Source organism: Mizuhopecten yessoensis, unplaced genomic scaffold (genome assembly GCF_002113885.1).
Source record: "Mizuhopecten yessoensis strain PY_sf001 unplaced genomic scaffold, ASM211388v2 scaffold11091, whole genome shotgun sequence".
NCBI lineage: Eukaryota > Metazoa > Mollusca > Bivalvia > Pectinida > Pectinidae > Mizuhopecten > Mizuhopecten yessoensis.
This window is the reverse complement of record NW_018408875.1, coordinates 901,562-914,780: the sequence shown is the minus strand read 5'-3', so window position 1 is coordinate 914,780 and position 13,219 is coordinate 901,562. Positions and strand designations below refer to the sequence as shown.

Sequence of the window (13,219 nt, the reverse complement as noted above, 5' to 3'; positions counted from 1 at the left end):
GTCATTTGTTCCAGTAGGTCGTCTCTCTCTCAGAGGTCATCAGCTTAGTCTATACAATACTCACTGTCATTTGTTCCAGTAGGTTGTCTCTCTCAGAGGTCAGCTTAGATTTGTCCTCCAACAAACTTTCATTTTCAGACTCAATGTCAGTCACTCTATCCTCCAAGGTCGAAATCTTTTGTTCTGGAGATCCAACCAATGCAGGATCTAACAGAAAACAGAGAAAAAACATTGAAATTGTTCACCAATGAGGTGTAATATAACAATCAGCATGCAAAATCTGAAAAGATTTTCCGAAATTTCTTGTTTGATTCTTCAAGAATTATATTTTTCTGTCTATTAGGAATTGATCATTACTGCTCTCCAATATTCAGATCCTGTCCTAATTAATAGTCAACACATGAACGTTGCTTTATTACCTGTTTCAATACCAATTAATGATAATCATATTCCATAAACATTACCTGTTTCTTAAAGGCTAAGTTTGTAGTTTCGTAAAGGCTAAGTTTGTTGTTTCGTAAAGGCTAAGTTTGTTGTTTCGTAAAGGCTAAGTTTGTTTGAACACAAACAGGAACTGAAAACTTATTTTGTGAGCTTTTGAAAACTTGTTTCCTATGTAAAGCAAAGAGTGTGTGATTCTACACTTTTTGCTTGACAAAGGAAACAGACGTTTTTAAAAACTCGTAAAATAAGTTTTCAATTCCTGTTTGTGTTCATTATTCCGAATATACCTGTTCCTGTCTTGTTCTTCTCCAGTTTCTTCAGTAACTTCTTCATGTCTTTTTTCATTCCTCTGTTCTCTTTCTTCAACTCATCCAATTCCTTGAAAAAAGAGCAACATTAAAAAGGTCAAATTTCTTTTCATCCTCTATGTTTTCCTTCCCTTTATATTTAGTGGTACAATTTTTCACAGCAATTTTTCATTGTAATTATGAATATGCAGTACATGGAACGGGTCATGCTATAAATATATATATTTCACAAAAATTATCTGAGTACGATTCTATGGGACAGGTTTGTCTTTAAAACTCTCTGAATGAAAACTAGAAATGTAAAAAAATGAATGCTACCATGCCCTGTGGTTGACCTATACATAGAAACAAGGACACTGGCCTTAGTGTTGACCGTGGTACCTGATATCAAACTTATCCAAGGTACTTTCAGACTTGACCTTTGTATTAGCGTTGAAGAAAATCTGTTAAGAAATGAAGTTGGTAAAGTAATGGCAAAGAATTTCCTCAGGACGGGAAATGAGTTACACTAAATCCCTGCCCCCTTAAAAATTGCACCAGCATAAAAGTCAGCTTCTGAATCATTTGTAGACGTTCACTTACAGCACTGCTAGCCCCAGCAGCTGCCGTAGCTACAGCAGCAGCCTTCAATGCAGCAATCTCGTGTTCCAGCTCTGTAATGCGGTCTCTCTGCTTGGAGAGCTCCTCATTCTGCTGAGAAATCTGAGAGCTCTGGTTCAAGTTTTCCTGCTGCAGCTCCGAGATCTGTTCCCTCAGTTTACGCATTTCATCATACGATGCCTCCAACTGTACCACTATTGCTGGATCTGGTACCTTTATCTGTGTTGGAATGTTTTTCTTTAGATTATTGCAAAAATTGTTTAAATAAAAATACACAAAGTATATTGCTAAATAGCTTGTTCTGTTTAGCATGCAAAGTCATGCTAAAAATAGTTCTAGCTAATTAATATTAACAAAAAACAAAAAGATGATAATGATATAGATAATGCAAAATACAATTAGTAGTTGGGGAAATAAGTGAGCTACATTTGTTTATGAGCAAAGTTTAATTTTGAAACATTTTATCAAAACTGTTTAAGCACTTGAATTAAATAGTTGCATTGAGCCAGTACAGTCTTTATATTAACGCTACTCTGAATGTGTCTCCTGCTGGATAACCTAACTACTTGGTAGCGAATCTGACATAAAACCACTCAAACAAACAAACTGGATTGAGACAATTACCTACAGGTTTTAAAGAATTGAAATCTGCTGTGGAAATCTCAATCAAAATCACAAGTCCATTGTTTCCCTCCTTCCAGTATTACATGAAATTTTGTGACAATAAATGATTTTGATAGAGACCAATATGACCTTGACCCCTTACCTCAATAGTCTGCACTTCAGGGTCCTTGACCACAATAGGAACGGGAGGCACTTCAGGGGGATCTGGAATTTTTCCCTTTTCTACTTTCTCAAAAGTATCCAGCTTTTTGTCAAGTGAGGTCACCATGGTAGCTAATTCTTCCTTCTGCACATATAATTCTTTCACAGAATCTGGCCTAGAGTATAGAAAAGGTTTTGTTAAGCTTGATGGCTTGATCATATAGTAATTGATTTTCTCAGCCAACACTTATTTTTACTTCTAACTTGCATTTCTTACAACACTTATAAAGAACACATATTTCTTAGAAGTTGAAGATAGGTGACTTTACTAATAAGTTTGGTATAATTTCTGATATATTTTGAATAAAAGAAAATTTCAGCATTACAGAATCAATGTCATGCTGCCATTCACTCAGCCCTCGTAACATAGACGGAAATGTTTTGAAACTAAATTTTACAAAAAACAGGCTTCCCTCTTCTACTATTGGTAGTTGAGGTTGATTAAAAGAAAGCAAAGTGGTCAAACAGTCTGCTTTGAGATTTTCTGCTTTATGTTTTCACCAATCATCAACCAGTCGTGGTACCTACTTGTCGTCGTCGGTGGAGGGCCGGCCATTCTTCTGGACGAAGTCTTCCTCCCACTGTTGTATCTCCGTGTCTGTCCTGTCCTGTTCCACTATCATCATGTTTTTCTCTTCCTTGGTCTTCTTGGCATTATCCTACAAAAGATATGTGACTTGTCAACACTGTTTATATTTTTCATCCAAGTACAGGCAAATTTCGCAACTTATTTCTAAATCATTTTCTCATCTTCTGATAAAAAAAAGTCATGTGTCATGACCACATTTTCTTTCATTATTTTATCTAAAGTACATGCATATAACTCCAAATCATTTCTCGTACATATTTACACATAAAAGCAATTGTTTTCAAGTCAAAATGTCAGATAATAAAAAACCTATGTGAGCTCTTTAAAATAGACCTTTGCAAATCACACGAGGTTTTAGGTTTTTCATGTAATGTATTTATTGGAGCCCATTTTGTACCTCAGCAAGTTTCTTGGACGAGTCTGATGCTGCAACGATAGCAGCCATAGCCAGGTACTGGTCCTCCAAGGCCTTGTATTTAGCATGTAGTGTTGCACTTTCTTCCAGCTGTCCCTTCATCCCTGTGTATTTGGCCTTCCACTCAGCATTCTCCTGAAAGTGTTGTTAATACTTTCCAATATTCTTAGCAAATATTCCAGAGAATTTAAACTCACACCATGATGTTGAAATGACAGTGAACCTGATATTTTCAACTGGTTTACCAATTCAGATATTCTGTACACTGGGAAATGTTTGCCTCGTCAAAAATTTACTCTTTACTGACAAATTCCATATTTCCCTAGTAATAATTTTGCCCTTTACACACTTTAATACAAATATTTACAGTGAAATTGTCTACATGAGAATAGCACACTCAGTGAGTCAAAATACAATTATTTCACTTAGTCTGTGAGATAGCCTACCTTAGTGTTGACAGCCACAGCAAGCTGGAGAGCTTTGATCTCGTTCAGCCATTCTTGACGCTGATTTTCAAACCCCAATCTATCGTCTTCCATCATCAACCTTTCATCATCGTACTTCTGTCTCTCATCTTCCATCTGATCCCTCTCATTGGAAATCCTTGATTTTTCATTATCACTGACCACAGCAGCGGCCATTAATGGTGCAGTTGTCTTGGCTACCTCTTTCTGCTCCTCTTGTTCAGACTCTGTATCCCTGGTTGCTACGACAGCGGCTGCAGTCACCGCAGTTGCACTAACAGATTTGCTTGCAGTCAGTTCGGCTTGAAGTCTTGCAACTTCTGCTTTTTGAGCATCAAGCTGGACAACCACAGCCTTCAATAAATAATTAACATAGCATGCACTTGAATATCATCAGATATTTTAATAACATCTAGATGACACTTAGAATAGTTGGCATTAAATGACTAGAATTCTAAAACAACTTTACAAAAAAACCTTTACTTAGCTAAATGTTTTTAAAACATATTAATCAGAAATTCAAAATGTGCGGAGAGATGGAATAATATTCTTACTTGTTTACAATAAATAACGTAGAGAAAGTGCACTGTGTGAAAACTGATTTTCCAAATGTCTGACTGTTTCATATTCTGTGTTTGCGTATTGCAGAGTTATCTTCTCTTGTGAGCAGGTATTGATTGTTACGTCATTTGTTTGTGAGAGTAACGTCATCAATTTTTGAGAAAACGGATTAATTTTCTCACACAAACCAATGACGTAACAATCAGTACCTGCTCACAAGAGAAGATAACTCTGCAATACGCAAAGATGGAATAGTTAGGATATAGTATCCCAAAGATGCATGAAAAAATAACCAGAAATTGTACACACGGAACATATTGCTATTAATGAAGATTTATGGCATTCGTATGTTAATATTGTATCTTACCTTTAGTTCATCAGCAGTACCAGTGTCTCTCTGAGCTATAAGGTGAACAGAGAAATATTATACGAATTATACATAATAGAAAAATAAATTAAAAGTTTACAGTAACTTATGTGAAGGTCAATGTCACAACTTGACATAACAACTTCACTTTTTCCAAAACAGTAAAACCGTGCTATACTGCCAACATTTTTCAAGCCAGATTTTGGCGGTATAAGGGAGTTTGGTGATACAAGGAGATGTAAAAACTTGAGAAAAATCCCTCAAGTACTTTCTTCTGAGAAATAGCACTAACAAACTTTAACTCTCAAATTTCAAGATGGCTGCCAGTTAGCTATTTTGATTTTGAGATCGGTCCCAAAATTCAAAATGCCTTACTAGGGACCACGGGGAACCTTCAAGTAAAACTTGAGAAAGAACCCACAAGTACTTTCTAATAAACAGCGCTAACAAGAATTATTTAAGGATAGACGGATGTACCACGGACCACTGACAATGGGTGATTCAAATAACCGGCCATCTGATGATGGTTGGTTAATGAATTATACAGATGTAAACTTGGGTATTTATCATACCTGCGATGAGGGCAGCATTGGACTTATCCAGTTGTTGAGTGAGCTCTGTCTGTACCTCTATCTAGTAATACAATAAAAGGACATGTAATCCATACAAAATTATAGAAAATGGGAGATGGGGACGTCTGATATATGGTGGTCTCATATTTAAACAGTTTTCAAACCCATTTTTGAAAGCATTAGACTAAGAATTGATGATTTTTTTATACGACTGGGTAAAGGTACAAATTGAATAATAAATAAAATCAAAATCTGCATACTATTTATATTCGCATTTATCCATTGCTAACAAACTTTTAATAAGCTGAACATAAAAATGTATAAAGTTTCTCATTTACATTTCACATATCGTAGTGATGCTTACAGTCTTGATCATTCATTAGTGCTGCCCATATATAATTCTAAATATCATATGATGTTTTATATTAAATGAAGTCATTAATAAATTCTTTCTCTCACAACTTTCAAGAAACAATCATTTGAACATTTTTCCTCTTTTCAGATGAATGACTGACTCGCTCTTTCTCTATTATGATGAGTGATCATGACTTACTAAATATTTATACATTACTCACTCATTGTTAATTTATTCTGTGGAGAGACTCACTCATTATTTTTCTATTATGATGAGTGACTAACTCATTGTTAATCTATTCTGAGGAGAGACCCACTCATTATTTTTCTATTATGATGAGTGACTAACTCATTGTTTCTACATCCTGATGAGTGACTCATTCAATGTTTCTACATTATGATGAAAATATCACTTCTTTTTCTATTTAGATGACCCACTTACCCTTTCTTTCTCCAATCTTTCTATCTCGACTTTGTTTTGGATCAGTAGTACTTTCTTGTCTTTCAGAAGTCTATTGTTTCTCTCAGCCAAACTCTGACATTGCCAAAGAAAAGAGACAAAATTAATACAATATCACATCATACAATTTCATTCTTTTTGAAATACATATGTAGGTATTTGTTAAATTCCTTCTCTACTGTATTTAGTATTAAAGCTTAAATCTATGAAGTATCAGGCAATACAAAACAAGAAGCAGTCAAAAACACATAAAAATATCCAAATATACCAGAATATGGGTGTGTAATTCTACAAACCCAATTCCTGGGGCTGGTTTTGCTTGTATGTCAGGACTAGCAAAGATATATTATTAAAACTTGAAAAGTTTTTTGAAAAGCACGCCTACAGAAATTAACCTTTTTTTCTGAAAATTGTTGTTGACAATAATGTATTCGCAAAAACATGTTTATATATAGCCAATACAAATGAAAAGCCTCAAAATCAGTTTAACTACTTACGGCTAACATTTCGTTCCAGTAATCCTCCTTCTGTCGCAGGTCGACGCGATGTATATCAATCACCTGTTTAAATGTCTGAACCTTTCCTGAATACTGTGTTCTCAGGGCAAACACAAACAAGTTGAACTGCGACTGTAAAACATTGGGAAATGTCATTATGAATCATGATTATATAATACCATATATTTTCCATTACAGACCTTTAAAGAGTTATCATGAGATTGGTACATGGTATATTCTCAAAGTTGGCAGGAAAAGCTTTTTTTATATGACACTTACGGAAAAACCTATTTAACAAGAAGGGAGATCGACAGTGCCTTTATCACTGGTACCAGGGCCCACAAACTCAGATTCTGTGCTCAAGTCCAATTTCTTGTTCACATGATCAATTCATAAATATTCTCATTTTGTCAATAATTTTGGAAGAATATTGGATATATCAAAAGCCAAATACTGTTTTCAATGCTTATTATTGACTTTTTCTGTATCACATGATTTTAGGAAGTTACAAGAAAGTTGGCTTGAGCACAAAATGCATGCTTGAGCATAAGTACAGTTTAATGAATATGAGGCCATGGCCAGGTCATCTTAGAAATCATAAAAGAAGGAGAAGTTGACAAGTAAATGTCTATAACAATAGATATAAGTTATCCTGATGATTGCATATTTCTTCTTTTAAAACTGAAACATCTTTACATGTATGTATTTTATGAGTGTTGTTTCTATCGGTTGTATGATTCTTATCTAGAATCCTATGACATTTCATCTTTACCAAAATCCTTGTTATTCTTCATGACTTGTTGTTCTACTAATCTGAAGAGTTTGACACCAACGCTAGTCCTCAAAACCTTAGAACTTGTAACATTATGTTAACCATATATATCGTCTGGCTGATGTACTATATATATTTTGAAAAGATTGTATTTTTTTCCTGTTACACTTTGACGAATCGTTCTTTGTTAATGTATTTTTTTCCAAAATTCTCTCACCCTTTTTTATATATTCCACCAAAATACCTGTACATGTGTTATTAAATATTTACCTGTGTTTCATCCTCAATCTCCTTGTATTGTGTCTGTATGTCCCCTACAATCCTGATGTGGTTGTGCTTCATATATTTTAGGTCGTCAACAATCTTTGCGATACATTTTCTTGCGTAGAGGTAAGGGATGTATGCGTTCTGAGCTATTTCCTCATCCTTGCTTCCCAAGCTGGCCCTATCCAGACCTAAGTTAAAATACACACATTCACATTTCATTAGTAATTGACCTGTCCTCTTGATCTATATATTGTTAAAAACAAGATAGATCAATTCAAAATTTCAGATGGCAAAAATTTAATTCAAACCAACAGAATACTAAAACAAACAAATAAAAATTACATAGAAAATATTAGGTATCAAATGGTTTATCATATTTGTATATTTCCATTTATGATCAAAAAGTCCTTTCTAAATTAAAGCAGTCTGGTAATATATAATTTTCTGGGTTGGAAATTTTTCAATTTAAAGTACATTTTTTCCAATAGAAAACTAAAAAGATTTTTTTATAAGAATTGTCTATAGGTATATATTAAATATGTTTTTCATATAGCTGACATACTTAATTTATTTTCTTTGTTACTTTGACACATTTGCTAAGATATATATGCATGCTCAAGACTGGCCTACATAAAGAATACACTCTTCAGTCGATGATAACCTATTAGCTGTTCAACAATGAGATCCAAAGGAATGCATGCGTGATACTAGCCTGGACTGGACTGGACTGGGGTGTACAATTCCAGTAGTCTGACACTTGTGGCTTGGAAATATTATGTTAGGACTAGTTCAATAACATTTCAATATTTACTATGAAAATATAAGCTGGCTAGAAGAATTTTTCCAAATCTGCCAGCAGGCTAGTACTCTTAAACAGGAAATGGTACACTCCTGCTGGTACATGTACATACTGTATATGTAAATCAAGTTCCTGAAACATGCATGGATGAAATAACACATTACAAATAACTGAGGTTGCAGCATGTTCTTGTGTATTTCTGTGGAGTTTTTTATACAGCCGTTTATCCATGCGCTATTAATACTGTATACCTGGAAAATTGTGCTTCAGTTAAATTTTTCGCTACTTTTGCCCTCTGAACTGAAGGTAAATTAATCATTACAGCAAACATTAGTCAACAACATCATTTACTTAGTAACTAAATGCAGGTGAAGGGCAAATGTTTGACTGGGCGAACAGTTCCCGGCATACAGTATATTTTGCATTTTTTATTCATGTGAGCATGCATATAGATGGAATCATTATGGAAAGATAAATGTAATGAACTCCAATATCAAGTGAGCTTGCATACATTATGGTCCTAAATATCAAGTGAGCTTATGTATCACAACGAATGATCTTCAAAGATATCAAGTGATTATGCCGTCTGAACTGAAGGTCAATTTATCATTACAGCGTACATTAGTCAACATAATTTACTAAGTAACTAAATAGGAAAGGCATAATTAACACTTGGTGAATTTGGATTTTACAGGTGAAGGGCAAATGTTTCACTGGGCAAACAGTTCCCGACATACAGTACATTTTGCATTTTAATCACGTGAGCATGCTTATAGATGGAGTCGTTATGGAAACATAAATGCAATGAACTCCAATATCAAGTGAGCTTGCATACATTATGGTCCTAAATCTCAGGTGAGCTTATGTATCACACCGAATGATCTTCGAAGATATCAAGTGATCATGTGCTTTCAAATCCAGTGAGTTTTGATATCCATGCAGTAATTTTTTCATATCAAATGAGCTTGCATATGAATTGAGATTCCACATATTTTCAGCTTAAATTCCAAGTGAGTATATTGAAATATTGATAGAGCTAGCTTCAATATTATGTGAACATGCATATAATATGAGGTTCAATATGTATGGAGCCAATAAACCAACTATACAATGACGTGAGTTACAATACTCTAGCTTTGTCTACGGACGAGCAGACTGGTACCAATACCTTGAGGTTTCACAGACTTATGTGCCCTGTTTATCCCTCCTGGATCCTTAAAACTAACTACACTCGTCGACTTGTCTCCAATTGTAAACACTGATCAAAGCACAGAATATCAGAAATAACGCCACACAGTTTTAGTACATGAAACACAAGGTTACAACACACAGAAAAACACATTAGTATAAGAAACAAATGTTATAAATTGTTAAACAGTTCATAGACAGGAAATTAGGTTGTAGACAGTCTTATTAAATACATTGTGCTGAAGCATTTTAATAAATGTGAAAAATATCTTTCAAAGGAAGAAATATTAGAAACAGTGATTAGTTACGGTATCACTACATGTATAACAGACTGTATAACACATTTGTAACAGATGATATAACAAACACTTGTATCAAGTACAAATTCATCTTCAAAGCCACAGATTCTGATTTCATTCCTAAAATATTTATCACAACCACTTATAACAAACATGTTTACTTTCAAAAACAAACAAATATAAACATGTTCATTTTAACAATGTTATTTCTTGTGTCCAACGGCAAGGTACTGTCTTGTAAACATCAAACTCTAACAAACATTATATTCTTAATTCTTTAGCTTTCCTCAAGTTTGGTATAAATGTGTTCTACAGCAATGTGTTAATTAAAGATAACACATGGATACGGCCAGAAGCTAGACACATGGACTGTTGGCAGTCTGCTCTTCTGGGAATCACTTCATTTTCATGAGCAATACAATTTTGTGTATTCCGAGTAACTATCTTTGAACCAAGACTCAATCTTACATAGATATCAATTCACAGATAATAAAAACCAGTATTGAATTAGCATCTTCTCAATCGTGAAATAAATCATTCAAGAACGAAACCTACAAGATTAGTTCACAAAAGAAAGTACATGTGTTTAGTAATCTACTGTTATAGTGCACACCCGGGTATGTTCAACAAATTCATAACCAATCAATTAAAATACAGGTAAAACATAGGTAAGGTTTTGTCTAGAGACACAAAGTAAATTTAACGGAATGTCAGATTGAGATCCCTCTAGATGGGTATTCTTTATACATCCTGATGTCTTTATTTGACTATAAATTTAATGAATTCAAAAACAAAACATGAAATTGTTACTTATTTTGATGGTTCAATTTAACAAAGCTAAATGAAGTTGTGATCTGAATCTAAATAAAAAGAATTCTCTTTATACTGACCCTGATTAAAAAGAATTTTCTTTAAGTAGTGATTGGTCAGAAAGATATCCATGTACATTTAATTGTTTACAATTGTAAATGATCAATACCCGGATGTGCATGGTTATCAAAACGACATGTCCTAAAAAATTGTCACAGTCATACATACCATCCATAGACGCTGTTTCACTTCTATCAGTCCAGGCCTCTGAAATAGCATTGATAATATGATATTAAATATCAAATTTTCATTTTGACCACTGTCATCAAACACTTACATGGTATGTTTTTCTCTCTCATATGGAATTCAGAAATAGTGAATATAAACTTTCTGGCTTATATTAACCACTCTTGTCGGCCAAATTGGAAGAAAACATGTCAAGGGTCTTAATGAGTCATTAATCGGAATACCCTAAGAGAAGACGTGTATACATGGTTGGTCAGGTGATCTAATACCTTTTTACATCCAGTCAAACCCCGGCCATCTGGTGAAAGGAGAAAGCACTATCCATTACCCCACCCGACAACCCAGAAATATTAGGTATGGCCTTAATTCAATATCTCAAAATGTCAAGCTTTTGGTTTCTGTAAGAACAAGTGTCATTTAGCAGAATAATTCACCATTTTTCCAGCTACTGTACAGATTTTGCGTTTTGTTCGGCGACATACCTCTGACTGTTGATGTAGATCTGATGGATACAGCACTACCCATTTCTTTGGTTCCAGTCCTTGGATCGACTTTATTTTTGCGGTATGGTGATGGGGAACGTCTTGTATCCTCTGACGGGACGAGAGAGAGAGCGGGACTCGGTGATCGTTCCGGCATCACTGGTGTCTTTTTCCCTCCTTTCTTTGGGGCACTCTCAGATTTAGATTTCTTACTTGGGGTACTTTCTCGACTCTTGCTTTTCTGGGGAGTTCCCACAGGACTTGGCTTGCTTTTCTGTGGTGTACCCACAGGACTTGCTTTGTTTTTGTCTCTCTGCTTGGATGTTTCACCTTTTTCTTGTTTATTCTCATCTTCAATAAACTGTTTTAAAAGGAAGTTATATTCAATTAGTGTTCAGACATTCACATCAAAACCTAATTTCTGTCAATTTGAGTCATTTAAAAAATCCATTTCATATTGATGCTATCTTTGAGGTAGAAGACATAGATCAGGGAATGGGAAAATTTGTAGACCATTTGCCAAACCTTTAAGGTCTAGCCTTTTACAAGGTTTTTGCATAGGAATTTCACTATAAAATTTATAAAGTTTTTTATCGCCTTTTCAGACCCATTTCCAGCAAAATTCAGGCTTGAAATCTCCTGCATTTTGCGAATTCTCAAAATACAGATATTGTAACCTGGGTGTCTCTTATTAACTCACCATATAAACACCAAACAACCCTAAAATATTAACGCTGGTCAGTAGTAGGAAAATTAAGAAATTAACACCACAAAACCACCAAAAATTAATATACAATCATACTTTAAAGATAAATTAGTATAATTCCATGCAGTCGCTCATTTTTGACCTTTTCAAGATATTTTTGTTTAGTTTGGGTTTCTTGGGCCTTTTCATCAATTTAAAGTGTTTTAATGCCAATTAGGTAATTACCTTTTCCATTTCAAGGGCGAAAAACACACTTTAAAGTGATGTGATATCAGGTCAACTGAAACTAATTTCTATGAAAATGTTCGATATGAATAAATTTGCCCTATGTAAGACAAACTGACTAGTATATGCAAACCTACCTTTTCTGGTGGACCATTGTCACCAGTGTTGTCCTTTGTAGTCTGTGCTTCCTTCACGCTGATCTGGCTATGGGCACTGCCGGGCCTTTCAACTGAAAACAGATATGTGTACCAGGTCTATAGAAATGTCAATGGTTGTCTTTTTTTTCAAATGTTTGTTTTCAATGTAAGAATTTATGAAAAGTTTTAACTGTCATGATGTTGATATACATATGTGTGGACCCTAATGTATATACAGTTTAACATGTCTAAACCAGCTTAATGGGTCCAATCCGGATCCCATATATAACTTTTCACTAGTTGTTCTATATAAACCTGAAGAAAATATATTTCAAATCAGAAATGTGATGTTTTAAGCTCATTAGAAAAGCTGAAGTTAGGAAAAGGACAATTACACAGACACAAATACATGATGTGAACATTTTACAATAATCCACTAAGATCATTATACTGGAGATGCAAGAGTTTATTGAGAGATAAATTGTGGCTTACCTTCCTTTTGCTCGAAAATTTGTTTGGCCTTCTTCTTTACTTTTTCTTTTGTGGCCATGTTGGATTGGAAAAAAGTTCCCGACCAGCAGGACTTAAATCTACAAACAAAATCGTATTTTAATTAAAAAATATTTACATTGATATTTAAACAAACAGCAAGTGCTCTCTAAAAGTTAGAATACTTCCAAGAAACAACTGGCTAATAGCTCTAATAGTTTCTGGATAAACTGGCCTATGTAAAAGGTGGTAACAACAATGTCCCCCGATTTAATTTCAATTGATAATTTTACGTAATGCCATTTCCAAAGAAACAATTCCTGGAATCTAGCTGTCCGGTTGC

At 34.4% G+C, this 13,219-nt stretch overlaps 1 protein-coding gene across 1 annotated transcript in view; it reads right to left on the bottom strand.

Moving 5' to 3' along the window:
• The window catches only part of LOC110465554 (myosin-1B-like), a 52,774-nt gene that overhangs the window by 38,436 nt on the left and 1,119 nt on the right, over positions 1–13,219 (bottom strand). The window contains exons 2-17 of the mRNA XM_021521468.1: positions 12,880–12,977; positions 12,388–12,479; positions 11,320–11,680; positions 10,820–10,858; positions 7,499–7,683; positions 6,457–6,588; positions 5,942–6,034; positions 5,146–5,206; positions 4,574–4,608; positions 3,628–3,999; positions 3,164–3,316; positions 2,706–2,836; positions 2,119–2,293; positions 1,335–1,571; positions 732–822; positions 65–207 (exon numbers count right to left, since the gene is read on the bottom strand). Of these exons, the coding sequence (XP_021377143.1) occupies positions 65–207; positions 732–822; positions 1,335–1,571; positions 2,119–2,293; positions 2,706–2,836; positions 3,164–3,316; positions 3,628–3,999; positions 4,574–4,608; positions 5,146–5,206; positions 5,942–6,034; positions 6,457–6,588; positions 7,499–7,683; positions 10,820–10,858; positions 11,320–11,680; positions 12,388–12,479; positions 12,880–12,937 (2,358 nt within the window). The 5' untranslated portion in view covers positions 12,938–12,977. The remainder of the gene's footprint in view (positions 1–64; positions 208–731; positions 823–1,334; positions 1,572–2,118; positions 2,294–2,705; positions 2,837–3,163; positions 3,317–3,627; positions 4,000–4,573; positions 4,609–5,145; positions 5,207–5,941; positions 6,035–6,456; positions 6,589–7,498; positions 7,684–10,819; positions 10,859–11,319; positions 11,681–12,387; positions 12,480–12,879; positions 12,978–13,219) is intronic.